The 13607-nt window shown below is 37.9% G+C and overlaps 2 protein-coding genes across 2 annotated transcripts in view; one reads left to right on the top strand and one right to left on the bottom strand.

Annotated features, from left to right (window-relative positions):
• LOC128998836 (xylulose kinase-like) overlaps positions 1–2320 on the top strand; it is a 47969-nt gene extending 45649 nt beyond the window's left edge. The window contains exons 11-12 of the mRNA XM_054425193.1: positions 1767–1864; positions 2264–2320. Of these exons, the coding sequence (XP_054281168.1) occupies positions 1767–1864; positions 2264–2320 (155 nt within the window). The remainder of the gene's footprint in view (positions 1–1766; positions 1865–2263) is intronic.
• Positions 2321–6297: 3977 nt separating this feature from the next.
• LOC128998838 (uncharacterized) overlaps positions 6298–13607 on the bottom strand; it is an 8253-nt gene continuing 943 nt past the window's right edge. Inside the window, exons 2-4 of the mRNA XM_054425194.1 lie at positions 11205–11279; positions 7510–10211; positions 6298–7278 (exon numbers count right to left, since the gene is read on the bottom strand). Coding sequence (XP_054281169.1) covers positions 6298–7278; positions 7510–10211; positions 11205–11279 — 3758 coding nt within the window. The remainder of the gene's footprint in view (positions 7279–7509; positions 10212–11204; positions 11280–13607) is intronic.

Genomic DNA, 13607 nt, shown 5'->3' on the forward strand with positions numbered 1-13607 from the left:
AATAAACATGTTTGTAAAAAGAAAAAAAAATATTTGTAGGTTAAAGTCATTAAGTAATAAATGTACAAATATTATGATTCCAGGTAACAAAACCTATTAAATGGAGGTAAAAATGACAATAAATTGTACTTAAAGATCATTAGGACTTAAATGGTACATGCATTTCTACTCAACATTCTTAACCATTTTGTGAAGTACAAAAATTAATGTGCTCGTACTGTACTAACCCCACTTTGGAAATAATCAACCAACTGATAAGAGGTTAGGCCTACTAGCTCAACTGAGTATAGTGACTCAGCAAATAAATGTATAAACAAACAGAGTGAGAACAATTTATTTTATGACTTGAGCAGTCACAAAGACTAGTGTTTGCATCTAAACGTCTGTAAGCTGAGAGAAAAAATTTTTATATTGGCTTCCTGGAAGAGGCCGGATAAACAGAGGACCGGTAAAACCAAGGCCGGATATGAGGGGTTCTACTGTATTTTCAAATATTTATAGGCCTATAATTTATACAATTTCATTGAGCGCGAACTTATTTTTTTTTTCAATTTTTCCAAAACAATTTTTATTTTTACCTAAAAAAATTTTTTTGAAAAAAATATTCCTTAGGTTTTATGTATGATATTGAAGCCCATGATTTTCCAAACAAAATGGTATATAGAACAGTAGAATTAACATTGTTTTAAGCTTTTCAGATCCGTTTTAATAAAACCTTGCAAATGCGCCAAAAATAGGCGGACATTAAGGCTATGGACACTCGGAGGGTTAAGGCGTCAAGCTCTATAGTGTTTGGATGTTGCATATTAGCCGAGGGGTGGAGTGAGTTTGGGTGTGATCGTAGACACATGCACAATGTTCAAGATTTCTTTCATGGTATAGGCTGGCTCTAGTCGATGATTGAACAAGGGATTGCCAAACTCACAGGAGTTGTCTACTCACACTATCAAGGACAACGGTAAAGCCTGGTAGTCTTAACCATGCCGATCAACAAGCAAGGCTTCCTGACCTTTAATCACTGTTTAATCTCATGATCACCCATTTCTGACCTTGTTGTCCAAATGTGTATGGCCTTCTGCAAACTTCCAAGCCACCTATACACATTATGTACATAGCACAATGTTTCTGCAAACTCTCAACTAGCAACTGATTTCAATTGTGGCTTGTGCCTTAGAGCAAGAAAATTTAATAACAGCAACCGATTCATACAAGCAGGAATTCTTATTTTCCTTCATATCGTTTTCAACTTCTACTATGAGACTAATTGTCACATAAGATTGCAAACTGGCTTGAATAGTAAATGATGGGCTCATATTTTAACTAGCTCATTTAGCCAAGACTGGAGCTCAATAGAGACCTTAATTTACAGACAGCCCTTTAAAGTTGATTATAATGGTTTCAAGAGTCTTTTTTTACCTTTGATCCACCCCTCAGGAGTAGTAGTCTGTCAACTACATAGGAGGCCTCTTGTAGGCTGTTCTATGACCAGCTTACTTCTTCTTTTGCTGGCTCTTTTTTCTTCTTTGCTCTCCTATTGAAGAGCTCCTCTTTCCTTCTCCCTTCCTTTTCCTAGTTAGCGGCAAGTGGGGCATGCAGAATAAGCTTCGGTTGACATGCCGAGACCCTGAGTTTGCAGCTCATACAATACAATACTTCGGATGCAAATTGTATTCATTGGCATTGTTACAAGACAGGGAAATAATGGTAATCGTGATCAGTATCTATATATGAAATTAGATGTTTCAAATTACCAATTAATGTTCCAGGAAAAGATTCAAGGATATTAGCTACAGGGGGTGGCTCTGCTAATAAAGAAGTTCTACAGGTTTTGGCTGATTGCTTCAACACCAATGTTTACACAATGGTGAGTGTGTTTATATACCAGTATTATAAAATACAGTGAAACAGGTATTGAAATACCTATAGACAGCCCTGTTAACGCTAGCAAACCTATTTAGTACCTCTAATGTAAAATGAAACGTCCCAAATATCAATAAGTTAACAAAAACATTAATGTTCCAGGAAAGCTCTGAACAAAAAATCTAAAATTAAAACACTTTTCTGTGTTTTAAATTCCTATCTCTTAGTGTTTAAAACTACACTTCATTTCAAGAGGTAAGAAAACTCCCCCTGTTTTCAAGTGACCCTAAGTTACGTCAAAATTGATAATTTATTGTTCATTATTTTTTACGCTTACATATAAATTCAATTTCCCGTATTACCAGTTGTTACACAACCGTAAGAATATGTTGGTAATACCTAGACTCCTAGATACTCTCCAATAAAGGATAAGTCGGTGTCTCAGTCATTAGGGCGATGAGTTGTGAAATCAAGTAGTCATGTTTTGGTTTTCTGTTTTCGTACCAGAAACACTTCTTAAAATTGCTCAATCTGTTCAATCTTGTACTGTATCAGCTTATTCCTTGCTCTGTTTGATTCATTTCACACACAGGTTTATGAGGTCATTTTCCACAAGGTAAATTTAAGGTAAAAAATTGTTGCCAACCTCTATTATTTATAACTATTAATAAAATACCTAAATACAGCCAAAGTAGTGAAAGCCCTAATAACAGATTACAACGCATTTATATTTAAAACTAATAATACCTTGATACTGCCAAAGTAGTGAAAGTAGTGCCATGGGCTGCAGCTGAGTTCAAACATAAAAAGTTATTTTGCCTTAAAATATTGAGAAATTCTTTTACAGTTTTTACATCCTTATTGACATTGAACTTATTATTTACATCTCCACCCACAACCACTGTATAATTAAGCCACTGAGATAAAAATAACAACAGATCATCCAACTTATCTAAAAATAAATCAGAATCACCAGAGGGAGAATGGTAAATTGACACAATAATTAATTTATGGCTCTCAATAATAACTGCAGAGGCTTCAAAATGTAACTCAACACAAAAAATATTAATATCTAAAAGTTTAGGAATAAAATTGTTTATTACAAAAATAACAGTGCCTCCCCTTATACGTTCTTCTCTACAAAAAGCGCTAACACAGTGATATCCATCTGGAAATTAATTCATAACCTCATTTTGGTTGAGCCAGTGCTCAGACAAGCAAATAAAATCAACTTCATTTACCCTAGTTAAAAAACGTTCTAAAACAATTAATTTTTCCCATTTAATCCCTGTATATTTACAAATAAAAAACCAAGCCAAGTGGTTTGATTTGGTCCCCCCTTATGCACCAAATTGTTGATATCATACTTTTTACTGGTTATGCCTATTTCACTGGTAAAAAAACACTAGGCCTATTGAACATTGGCGTACTACTATTGATTGAGGGCCTACTAACATCTGGCTTATTATCCTGACCTTTGCATGGTGTAGTACATTCTAAATTATTTACTAACCTACACATATCATCTCTTAAGGACAAAGAAGGTGTTGAAAAACCTGGAAACTCATCCGCTGAAGAGTCCTCTGAGAAATCATTTTCCGGTTGCTGTGTCTCGAAGCTCTTTTCTACATCAGTTGCCTCTTCGAATGTAGAGCAATCTGCGTTGCACCCATCGCTGTTTGCTGCCGGCGTTTTTCTCGCGGGTGAATCATCCGATGTCTGGGGCACAGCACAGTCTATCGCTTGAGCCACTGAATTAGATTTAACCTGCAGCTTATCTTCTCCTCTGCATGAGTCCAGCAAAATCACAATCTGTTGCCCAATTGACACCTTGCCACGTTTGTTAAAAATGTAGGACGTTCCTTGCATAGTAATGTCGAGGTAGTTCATTGATGGGAAGAAATTTAACCCGAGTCCTTCTTGCAGCAATATGTTCCTACTCAAAATTAATGTAGTCCACAGAGTCGCAGACTTCTGGCCGTTGATGTTGTACTGGAATTCCTGCCCCCACAACATTGGTATGTGTAAGGTGATCAACTGTTTCTCTCATTGTATGGATAATTTTGTCTTCTTCGTTGATAATCCTGTTATTGGTTTCCGCAATTATAATCATTTTTGGTGAAGTCTTGAGTCAAAACTTTTACTTCTTGAACCACCTCCTCCAACTTAGCATTCAACTTAAAAATGCAACAGACATCGCCCACATCATCCTTCGAGCCTATTATTTTTTTGTATAGATGTCTTCCGTGACTATCAGCTAGTATCAAAATTTTTCGTCTCTTCAGAGACTGAGTCTTCAGGCTTTGGCTCTTATTTATTTCCACAACCTTACACTTAGGCCTATTCACAGCAGTAGGTTTGTGTCTTTGGGGCGAGACTTCATTAGACAAGGACTCCACCCTTGGTTCTTCTGCCTTTTGATTAGGCAGATTTGCCAGCGTTTCAAATTTATTTCTGCTTTTGAAATTTACTGAACTTTTTGTTGCCGGCTTAGCTGTTTTAGTGGCCAGTACGAAACTCTGAGTACATGCTTCTGAATAAAGTGTAGGCCCAGGCCTATCTTGTGCGTTATTCTGAGTAGACACCTGTTCTCTTAGCAATAAAATTATTTCATTCTTTGAAGCGATCACTTCATTTAGTAGGTAAATTTGTTTAATCATTTCTCCTTTGAGAGAATTATCTTGTTTCATTTTTCTTTCAGCTTCTAGCAGTTCCGCCTTAAGTTCATTATTACTAACCTACTCATCATGGCTGTCACAGATACCTACTGTTATTTTAAGTTTGTCGTTTTCAGCCTCTAGGCTTAAAACTCTACATTTTAGTTCATTTAGTGATTCATCTATCTCACTTTCCATCATAGAAATATAGTTTTTCAATTTACTATTTTCAAACTTTAATTGGCTATACTCTTCTGTTACATCCAGAATATTATCAGGTACATCCCCCAGTTCTTCAGGATTAATGTCCTTTATAACCTTTATGGTCTTGCCGCCCCGAAGCAACATGGTGTTTTCGTCCATTATAGGCTAGATGTCTATTATTAAAACACAGACTGTACTAAGAAGGTCTGTCAGAGGGTACAGACTGTACTAAGAAGGTCTATCAGAGGGTACAGACTGTACTTAGTAGGTATATCAGAGGGTTTCCGACTGTACTTTGCAGAACAAATTGTTAGATGAAGGTCTATTTGAATAATCCGACTATACTTACAACACTACTTTTGAGTTTGGTGCAAGTTCACTGAGTCCGCCACATTGGATTTTTACTAACACTTTATTTCATAATTATCACTTGATTTATCTGGCCTATTTAGTATTTTTCTGGTACAAGATTGTTACTTAGGTCTTAAGGCTTTTGGAAGTGAAGTTAAGTTCTGTTAATACAGTTTTGTGGCGTCATCCTAAAATCATTGCACAAATTTCTTCACACATAAGTGGTTGTATTGTACAATGTCCACCTAAAACTTCAATAAAGAACAATATGACAAACACATGATAACACTTGAGCAAATCCTGCAATTAGCAGGCGTTAATGTTGTTGGACGAATTCCTCTTTGATGCCCAGTAACAAAAGCTTCCACCTTCCCCTTATTCATCCGAGAGGGGGAATCTCTTCTAGCCACAAAGGGGTACATTGCTTGTCACCATGGTTCCCCCTATACTTGTGGGGTTTGTACACACTAAACCTAACCTCACAACTGGGATTGGTATCATCAGTGGTGGGGGGTAAACTTCGATATGGTGGACTGTATAAAAAATGAGGGATGTGAGATATATTATGTTAAGATCAGCTTTAGAGACACACTGTGAGCACAAAATAATAAACTTTTAAATAGGAAGAAATGTGATTTGGTACCTTCCTTTTTACTGAAGTGATGTCTAGTAGACCGTTGACGCACTTGATGTTTGCTGGCCAGCTTTCGCGTACGCGACCGGTAGTTGCACCAAGAACAGTTTGAATACAGTTTTTAACTATTCAGTTCACTGTTTTGTTAGGTGTGTCACAAATAAATACATAAGATAAACATACGATAATATAAGTTCAATTTATATGCCACAAATAGAGTAGGGGAATATTATAATACAAAACTAGGGAAAATGGCGAGAAAATGATGCTGGGTTGAAGAGTACATGAGGAATGGGGGGAATTGCCAGACATCACGTGACAGGGCAAGGGTCAGAACAAAATATGAATGAAGTCTGGATTCACCTAGGTTGCGTAGATGCTTGAATACGGAACATGCCGCCCGCCTTGAACCATACATGGTTCAACAGATTCATAAATTGATTCATTGACTCATAAATGGGCACAAGTAATACAATGTAGATATATACACAATAGATAATGATGACACACCTAATTATAAGATATGATATATATGACAATTATAAATATAAATAAACATGAAATAGGACATTAAATAGAAATATTTTGTGATTAGGGGAGCGGGTACACCTTGGTAGCAGGGCGACAGAAGATTCCTCTCGAAGTCTTGATGGAGACAACTCGAACGATGCCATCTGCTCCAGGTGATGTTTTCACAATGCGACCAAGAGGCCAGAGAAGTGGTGGTGTTTTTGGGTCATGGATAATGACTAAATCGCCTACTTCAAGATTCTTGTTTGGCTTTATCCACTTTTTCCTTTGTTGAAGCTGGTGCAAATACTCTTGGTGCCACCTTCTCCAGAAGCGTTGATGTAGAGCCTGAACTGTTTGCCAATGCTTTAGTCGATTGTCAGGAATATCGGATACATTTACTTCAGGTACTGCAACAAGAGATGTCCCGATGAGGAAATGACCTGGGGTGAGTGCTGTGATGTCAGATGGATCTGCTGATAGAGCTGTTAGTGGACGAGAGTTCAATACTGCTTCCACCTGCGTGACAAGAGTTATCAGCTCCATTAGTGTTAGAATTTGATCTCCAATTACTCTCTTGAGATGGTACTTTGAGCTCTTTATGGCACTCTCCCAAAGGCCTCCTTGGTGAGGCGCGGCTGGTGGTTGGAAATGAAAATTAATTGAATGATCGAGGGCGAAGTTAGTGAGAGCATCTTGAGTATTCCTTTCATCAATGAAATTCTGGAAGGTCTTATTTAGTTGCTTGGAGGCACCGACATAGTTTGTTCCACAATCAGAGTATAGGTGAGCACAAAGTCCACGACGAGAAACAAATCTTTTAAGAGCAGCAATGAATGAGTCCACTGAGAGATCAGTTACAACTTCCAAGTGCACCGCTTTTGTGGTAAAGCAAACAAATAGGCAGAGGTATGACTTAAGCTTTTGAGAATTCCTAGTGGTGTGTACTTTCACTTCAAAGTGACCGCTATAATCCATGCCAGTATGACAGAATGGTCTTACAGGCCGTAGTCGAGTTTCGGGTAAGTCTCCCATAAGTGGAGGTTGATTTGTAGGTTTCAACTTAAAACATCTTTAACATTTAAAGATTACAGATCTGATTACACTACGAGCAGATAATATCCATACTTCTTGAGTGAGGATCGATTGCAGCAACTGAGGGCCTGCGTGTAAATATTTGAGATGATAGTGCATGACCAACAGTTTTACAACATTATGAGATTTAGGTAACAGGATTGGGTATTTGGCATCTTGAGTAAGGTTCGAATGTTTCAACCTACCGCCTACTCTTACCAAACCGTTATCGTCAATGTAAGGTGATAACCGAGCCAGTCTTAAGCTGCACTGAGTGCCCTTTTTCAGAGCTGTGATGTCATCCTTGAAAGATGAAATTTGAATGAGTTTGAAGAGATTCATTTTAGCAGAAGAGATCTCTTTATAACTAAGTTGTCCAGCTAGTCGGGCGTTGCCACGAAGATAATGGATGAATCGTAGAACATAAGCAGTGACATTTACAAGTTTTCTAAAGCATGAGAATTTTTCAAGTAAATCAAATCTGTCATTTTCTAACTTTTCAACGTTAACTAGGACATTCAAGGGATTTGGTTTGACTTCAAGAGTGTCTTGATCAGTGATTAAACTGAATTCGGGCTTTGGCCAAAGATCTGATGACAAGTATAACCATTCAGGTCCCTTCCACCACAATTGGTGGCTTAAGAGTTGAGATGGGGAGAGTCCTCGGGTTGCACAATCTGCTGGGTTGTCTAGGGACTTGACGTAATGCCATGATTCAGGAGAGATTAATTCTTGTAGTTCTGAGACACGGTTGGCCACATAGACTTTTAAGCGATAGGGGTGAGTGCATATCCATGTAAGAACAATGGTAGAGTCACACCAAGCATACATCGAGTCAATCTTAATGTGGGACGAAAGAAGATTTGAACAGTATTGCAGGAGCTTTCCAAGTAGGTGAGCACCGCACAGTTCGAGACGAGGCAGAGATACTCTTTTTAGTGGGGCGACTTTAGATTTGGCCATTATCAGATTAATTTTAACATCATTCGATAAGTTGATCACACGGAGGTAGACTACTGCAGCATATCCTTTCTCCGAAGCATCGCTGAAACCATGAAGTTCTGCAAGCTTATGAGTTGAGGTAAAGATGTAACGTGGGATCCTTAGGTTTTGGATCACGGGTAGTTCTTCTAAAAAGGAAATCCATTTTGTTCTTATCTCATCTTGAATTGGATCATCCCATTTTAGACCTGTGGTCCAAAGATATTGAATGAGTGTTTTAGCCCAAAATATTACAGGTGTGAGAAATCCTGGGAGATCATAGAGTTTAGCGATTGTTGAGAGAATCATTCTCTTGGTTAGCAAGTGGCCTACTTCAACATTCTTTACTTTGTATGAGAGCATGTCTGTCTCTGGGGTCCATCTTAAACCCAATACACTGTAGAAGGCCTCACTACCATCAGTCAACTCCACTGGTGATTCTTTGTGTTCGACTGGAATCTGATCCAAGAGTTGGGGTGCATTACTGATCCACTTACGGAGTTCAAAACCGCCTTTAGACAGCAATGTTTTCAGTTCATTTTGAGCTGACATAGCTTTATCGAGATCTTCAGCTCCAGCTATAATATCATCATAGAAGATAGACTTGGTCAAGATATCAGAAGCTTGTGGGTATGGTTGACCTTCGTCCAAAACTAGCTGGTGCAAGGTTTTGATTGCAATAAAAGGGGAACAATTAAGCCCATATGTAACTGTATTGAGTTTGTACGTTTGGAGTGGATCATCTGGACTAGCACGCCAGTATATCATTTGATAACTTTTGTCCTTATCAGAAACCAAGATCTGACGATACATTTGACGTATGTCACAGGTGAATACAATTTTATGACATCTAAAATACAATAAAACATCACTGATATCATTTTGAAGTTTGGGACCGGGCATGAGAATGTCGTTCAATGATATGCCATTAGTAGTTTTAGCGCTGCCGTCAAAAACAACACGTATTTTTGAATTCGGGGGATTCTCCTTGAAGACACCGTGGTGAGGCAAATAATAGTATTCAGAGGTAGGAGGTTCTTTACAAATAGTCATATGACCTGATTCAATGTAGTCATCCATAAATTCAGAATAGAGCCTTTGTAACTCGGGTTGATTAGAGAATTTCCTTTCCATCGAGCTAAGTCTCAATTGTGCTTTGGTACAAGATTCACCAAGAGGGGAATGATTTGGTTTCTTGGGCAGCTCGATTATGTAACGACCTGAGTCATCACGTCTATGGGTGTTTTCAAAATGTTGTAAACAGAGGGTATCTTCCTCAGTCTGAGCCTTGATCCGTATTGGGGGTTCTTCTAGCGTCCAGAATTTTTGAAGTGAATTATGAAGGTCCAAATCATGAGTTGTCAAGAGTGAGATGGGAAATGTGTTTGATGAGTTTCCTGCTACAGAGGCTACAGGAGCGAGGCCCATCACAACAAAACCGAAAATGGTTCCAAGAGCTTGAGGTAAATTTTGTCCTAATCTATGCTGTTCGCCTGTGAGGGTTAGGGCAAATAAGTCTGCACCGATAAGTAAATCTATCTCTCCAGGCTGATCGAAACAGGGATCGGCTAGGATAAAATGTTTCAAAGATTCCTTAACCTGGTGTGAAACTGGTATCTGAGGCAGGGGTGATGTGATACTACTCAAAACCATACAAGGATGGTTTTTAGCCAAAGGATTTCCATTGATCGCAGACATGTTGACATGTACGATACCTCTAGAATTAATAACTGCACCAGAGATTCCTTTTATTTCATCATGGAGTCGAGTACGTGGGGCGTTGATGAGTTGAATAGCTTTCTCTGATATAAGGGTAAGTTGGGCAGCGGAGTCGAGCACAGCACGGAGTACAGTATGTTGACCATGTTGTGAAGAGACATGAACTAAACATGTACCAAGAAGGATTGTGGTTTTAGTTGGATTGAGTTGACTAGACAATCCTACAAAAGCGTTAACGTTTGTAGAAGCAGTAGGATTAATAGTTGTTGTATTCTTTGAAGATGAATTAGGTGTGTAGGTCTTATTTTGAGGAGACAGCTTAGTTTGATAGCTTGACTGTGACTGAAGTGAACTACGTGTGGGCTCATGCAATAGAGTATGGTGATGTTTGGAGCAAATCTGACACACTTTACTTGAGGGGCAGTTGAAAGTGTTATGAAGATAACCGAGGCAGTTTGTACAAATCCTATTCTTGCGAATAAACTCAGATCTTTCACTCACACTTCTAGCTAGGAAATTTTGACACTTGTATATGTTGTGATCTGCAGCTTGACAAAATCTACAAGAGTTGGTTGTGGCGACAAGAGCAGTTTTTGTATGGTTGGTGAAATGTGGCTTACTTTCACGTGTAAACTTATTAGGCCTAGTTATGTTTGTAGGACATTTTTGGCCAGTGGAATACTTTGAGGTAGATGGTGAACTGAGACAAATACTAGCACCTTCTAAACGCTTGAATTCCATTTCAAGAAAGGTCATTAAATCATTAACAAGAGGGATCTCATTGTTTAAGGCGCGAGAGTCTTCAAAAGATTTTCTAATATCAGCTGGGATCTTCTTTAAAAGTGTTAAGACTAACAGGGTGTTTTCAGTTGTAATGTCATGATTTAAGTTTTTCAAAGCTTGAGTATTTTCCTTATATACAGTGAGAAATGATTGCAAGCTCTTAAGCGAACCACTAGTAATGGGCGACAAATCCAGAATTTTTGTAACGAGCTGAGTGACAATACATCTCTTGTTTTCATAGCGATCCTTGAGAAGTCGAAGGGCTACCACATAGTTTTCAGGAGTAATATTAAGACTCTTAACCAAGTCTAAGGGCTCACCACTCAGGGCACTAAGCAAATACTGAAACTTATTCACTGGGGAGACAGAATTATTCACATTGACAGAGGCTTCAAAAATATTATAGAAACTAACCCACTCTTCATAGTTACCACTAAATTTAGGCAACTCAAATTTAGGCAGGCGCAGAGAAGCTGGAGGTGGAGTAGGTGTTACAACAGGTTCAACTGGCAAAAGAACTTTAATGTCACTTATAAGGGAACATACAAGTCAGAAAGTTCATCATGCATTGAAAATGATTCCTCCTCATCACAATCAGAAGCAGGGTCATCAGTCACAACTCTATTAAATAAAGTTTTAAAGTCAGTAAATAGATCTCTGACCTCCTCATTATAATTGTGTAAACGCTGTATATTAGCAGGAATCAATTCTTGACCTTCAGTTCAAGGAAGTTGGTTTGACAAATATTTATTTATTTTCTGAAACCTGTTTTTAACAAGTTTTGCTTTTCTTTGTAGGGTAGTGAATCTCATCATGAACAAACAAATTAAATAACACACAACAAGAATAGATGAGTTTTCATAAAATAGCCCAAAATCTTAAATTAATAATGATCTCATAAATCTAGGCCTACTGAAGTGCATAAATCAATTTGCAATTCAACTTCAATAGTAAAGTGAAGTCAATTATCAATTTGTTATTATCACCAATAATCTCTGTTGACAATAATATTTACAATAATGAATAAAGAGAGCATAGCAATAACAATAATTACCAGTTTTCTCCAGTTCAGGACCCTTTTCAATTAGTATTTGATTAAATAAATAATGTCTTCATTTTTCAACAACATAAACAAACTTGCAGGTTATGTTGATATGTTTCAATTCAATATCGGGTTATATTTAAACAAACAGCTGATGTAGATGAACAGAGTTTTGATGAGTTGAGTTTTCAGTTTAATAGCAGACAGGTGATTGGTTCGTCCTCAGTTCCACCGTTTCACTAATCTTGTAGGTTATTGGTTGCCATGTAGCGCAGAGCGATCTGTTGGCGAAGTTGAGAACTACCAACTACCAAGGTGTATCGCAAAGGACAGAACGTTGTTGCAAAATGGCGGACAATGGGATAGAATATTTCAGGGAAATAACTACTAACTTTGCAGTTTTATTTATACACCCCATTAATAAGGCTGAATGGATTGTGAGACCTTATTATTTAAAAGGATTTTATGGATGAGATGTGAATAAATATTCAATCCTGAAAAATGTTCTAAGCTTGATTTATTTCAAGACAAACTAGGTAGGCCTAACTTGACGTGATTTAGGTGGCAGTGACAAAATTGAACATGAAAATAATTGTCTGGTATGAAACAGGAATGGACATTAAAATTGTTCGTAATAATGTTTCACAAGACAAAATATTACCAGTTAGGGATGTGACACTGATCATAAACATTCATTTGAGAAATAAATTATTGTACTGTATCAATTAAATTTTAATTGGCAAATGTAGTCCGGGTCGACAGGACCAGCGAATGGGGGGTAAACTTCGATATGGTGGACTGTATAAAAAATGAGGGATGTGAGATATATTATGTTAAGATCAGCTTTAGAGAACACTGTGAGCACAAAATAATAAACTTTTAAATAGGAAGAAATGTGATTTGGTACCTTCCTTTTTACTGAAGTGATGTCTAGTAGACCGTTGACGCACTTGATGTTTGCTGGCCAGCTTTCGCGTACGCGACCGGTAGTTGCACCAAGAACAGTTTGAATACAGTTTTTAACTATTCAGTTCACTTTTTTGTTAGGTGTGTCACAAATAAATACATAAGATAAACATACGATAATATAAGTTCAATTTATATGCCACAAATAGAGTAGGGAAATATTATAATACAAAACTAGGGAAAATGGCGAGAACATGATGCCGGGTTGAAGAGTACATGAGGAATGGGGGAATTGCCAGACATCACGTGACAGGGCAAGGGTCAGAACAAAATATGAATGAAGTCTGGATTCACCTAGGTTGCGTAGATGCTTGAATACGGAACAAGTGGTATTACTTAACCCAGAAGGCTCATGTTATTCTTGGATGAGGCCATCTACCGCTGTATTTCCAGTCATCCTTTTGGCTTATTTGATACTTCTAAATCTCAGTTATCTTGCCTTGATTTGATGTTCTTAGTTCTTACACCTAGGGACTATTTACATTGGTGTTACAGACATGTTACTACGTTTTTGGAAGACGTCGCTGACATAGCTCTTAATGTTATTTAAATAAGCATGTTCACACCGTCTTAATATGCGAGCGACGGGAGCGACATCGCTGCTGCTACGCCAGCTAGCTATGCGTCACTTGCTACTCCGAATACACGAAGGTGCACTATCAGAATCAGAAATGCTTTATTCATGATTTATAACAATAGCAACCTGGGCTGTCACCATCACCCTCCAGGCTGTAATATGGTCTAAGCTTTAAGTCATGATTCACTAGGTCATCAATTAGATGGTGGAATTCGCCAAATTGGTTTCTTCTTCGATTAACTGGATGGA

Source organism: Macrosteles quadrilineatus, unplaced genomic scaffold, assembly GCF_028750875.1.
Source record: "Macrosteles quadrilineatus isolate MER2022 unplaced genomic scaffold, UCM_ALF_1.0 Scaffold_7__1_contigs__length_78375512, whole genome shotgun sequence".
Taxonomy (NCBI): domain Eukaryota; kingdom Metazoa; phylum Arthropoda; class Insecta; order Hemiptera; family Cicadellidae; genus Macrosteles; species Macrosteles quadrilineatus.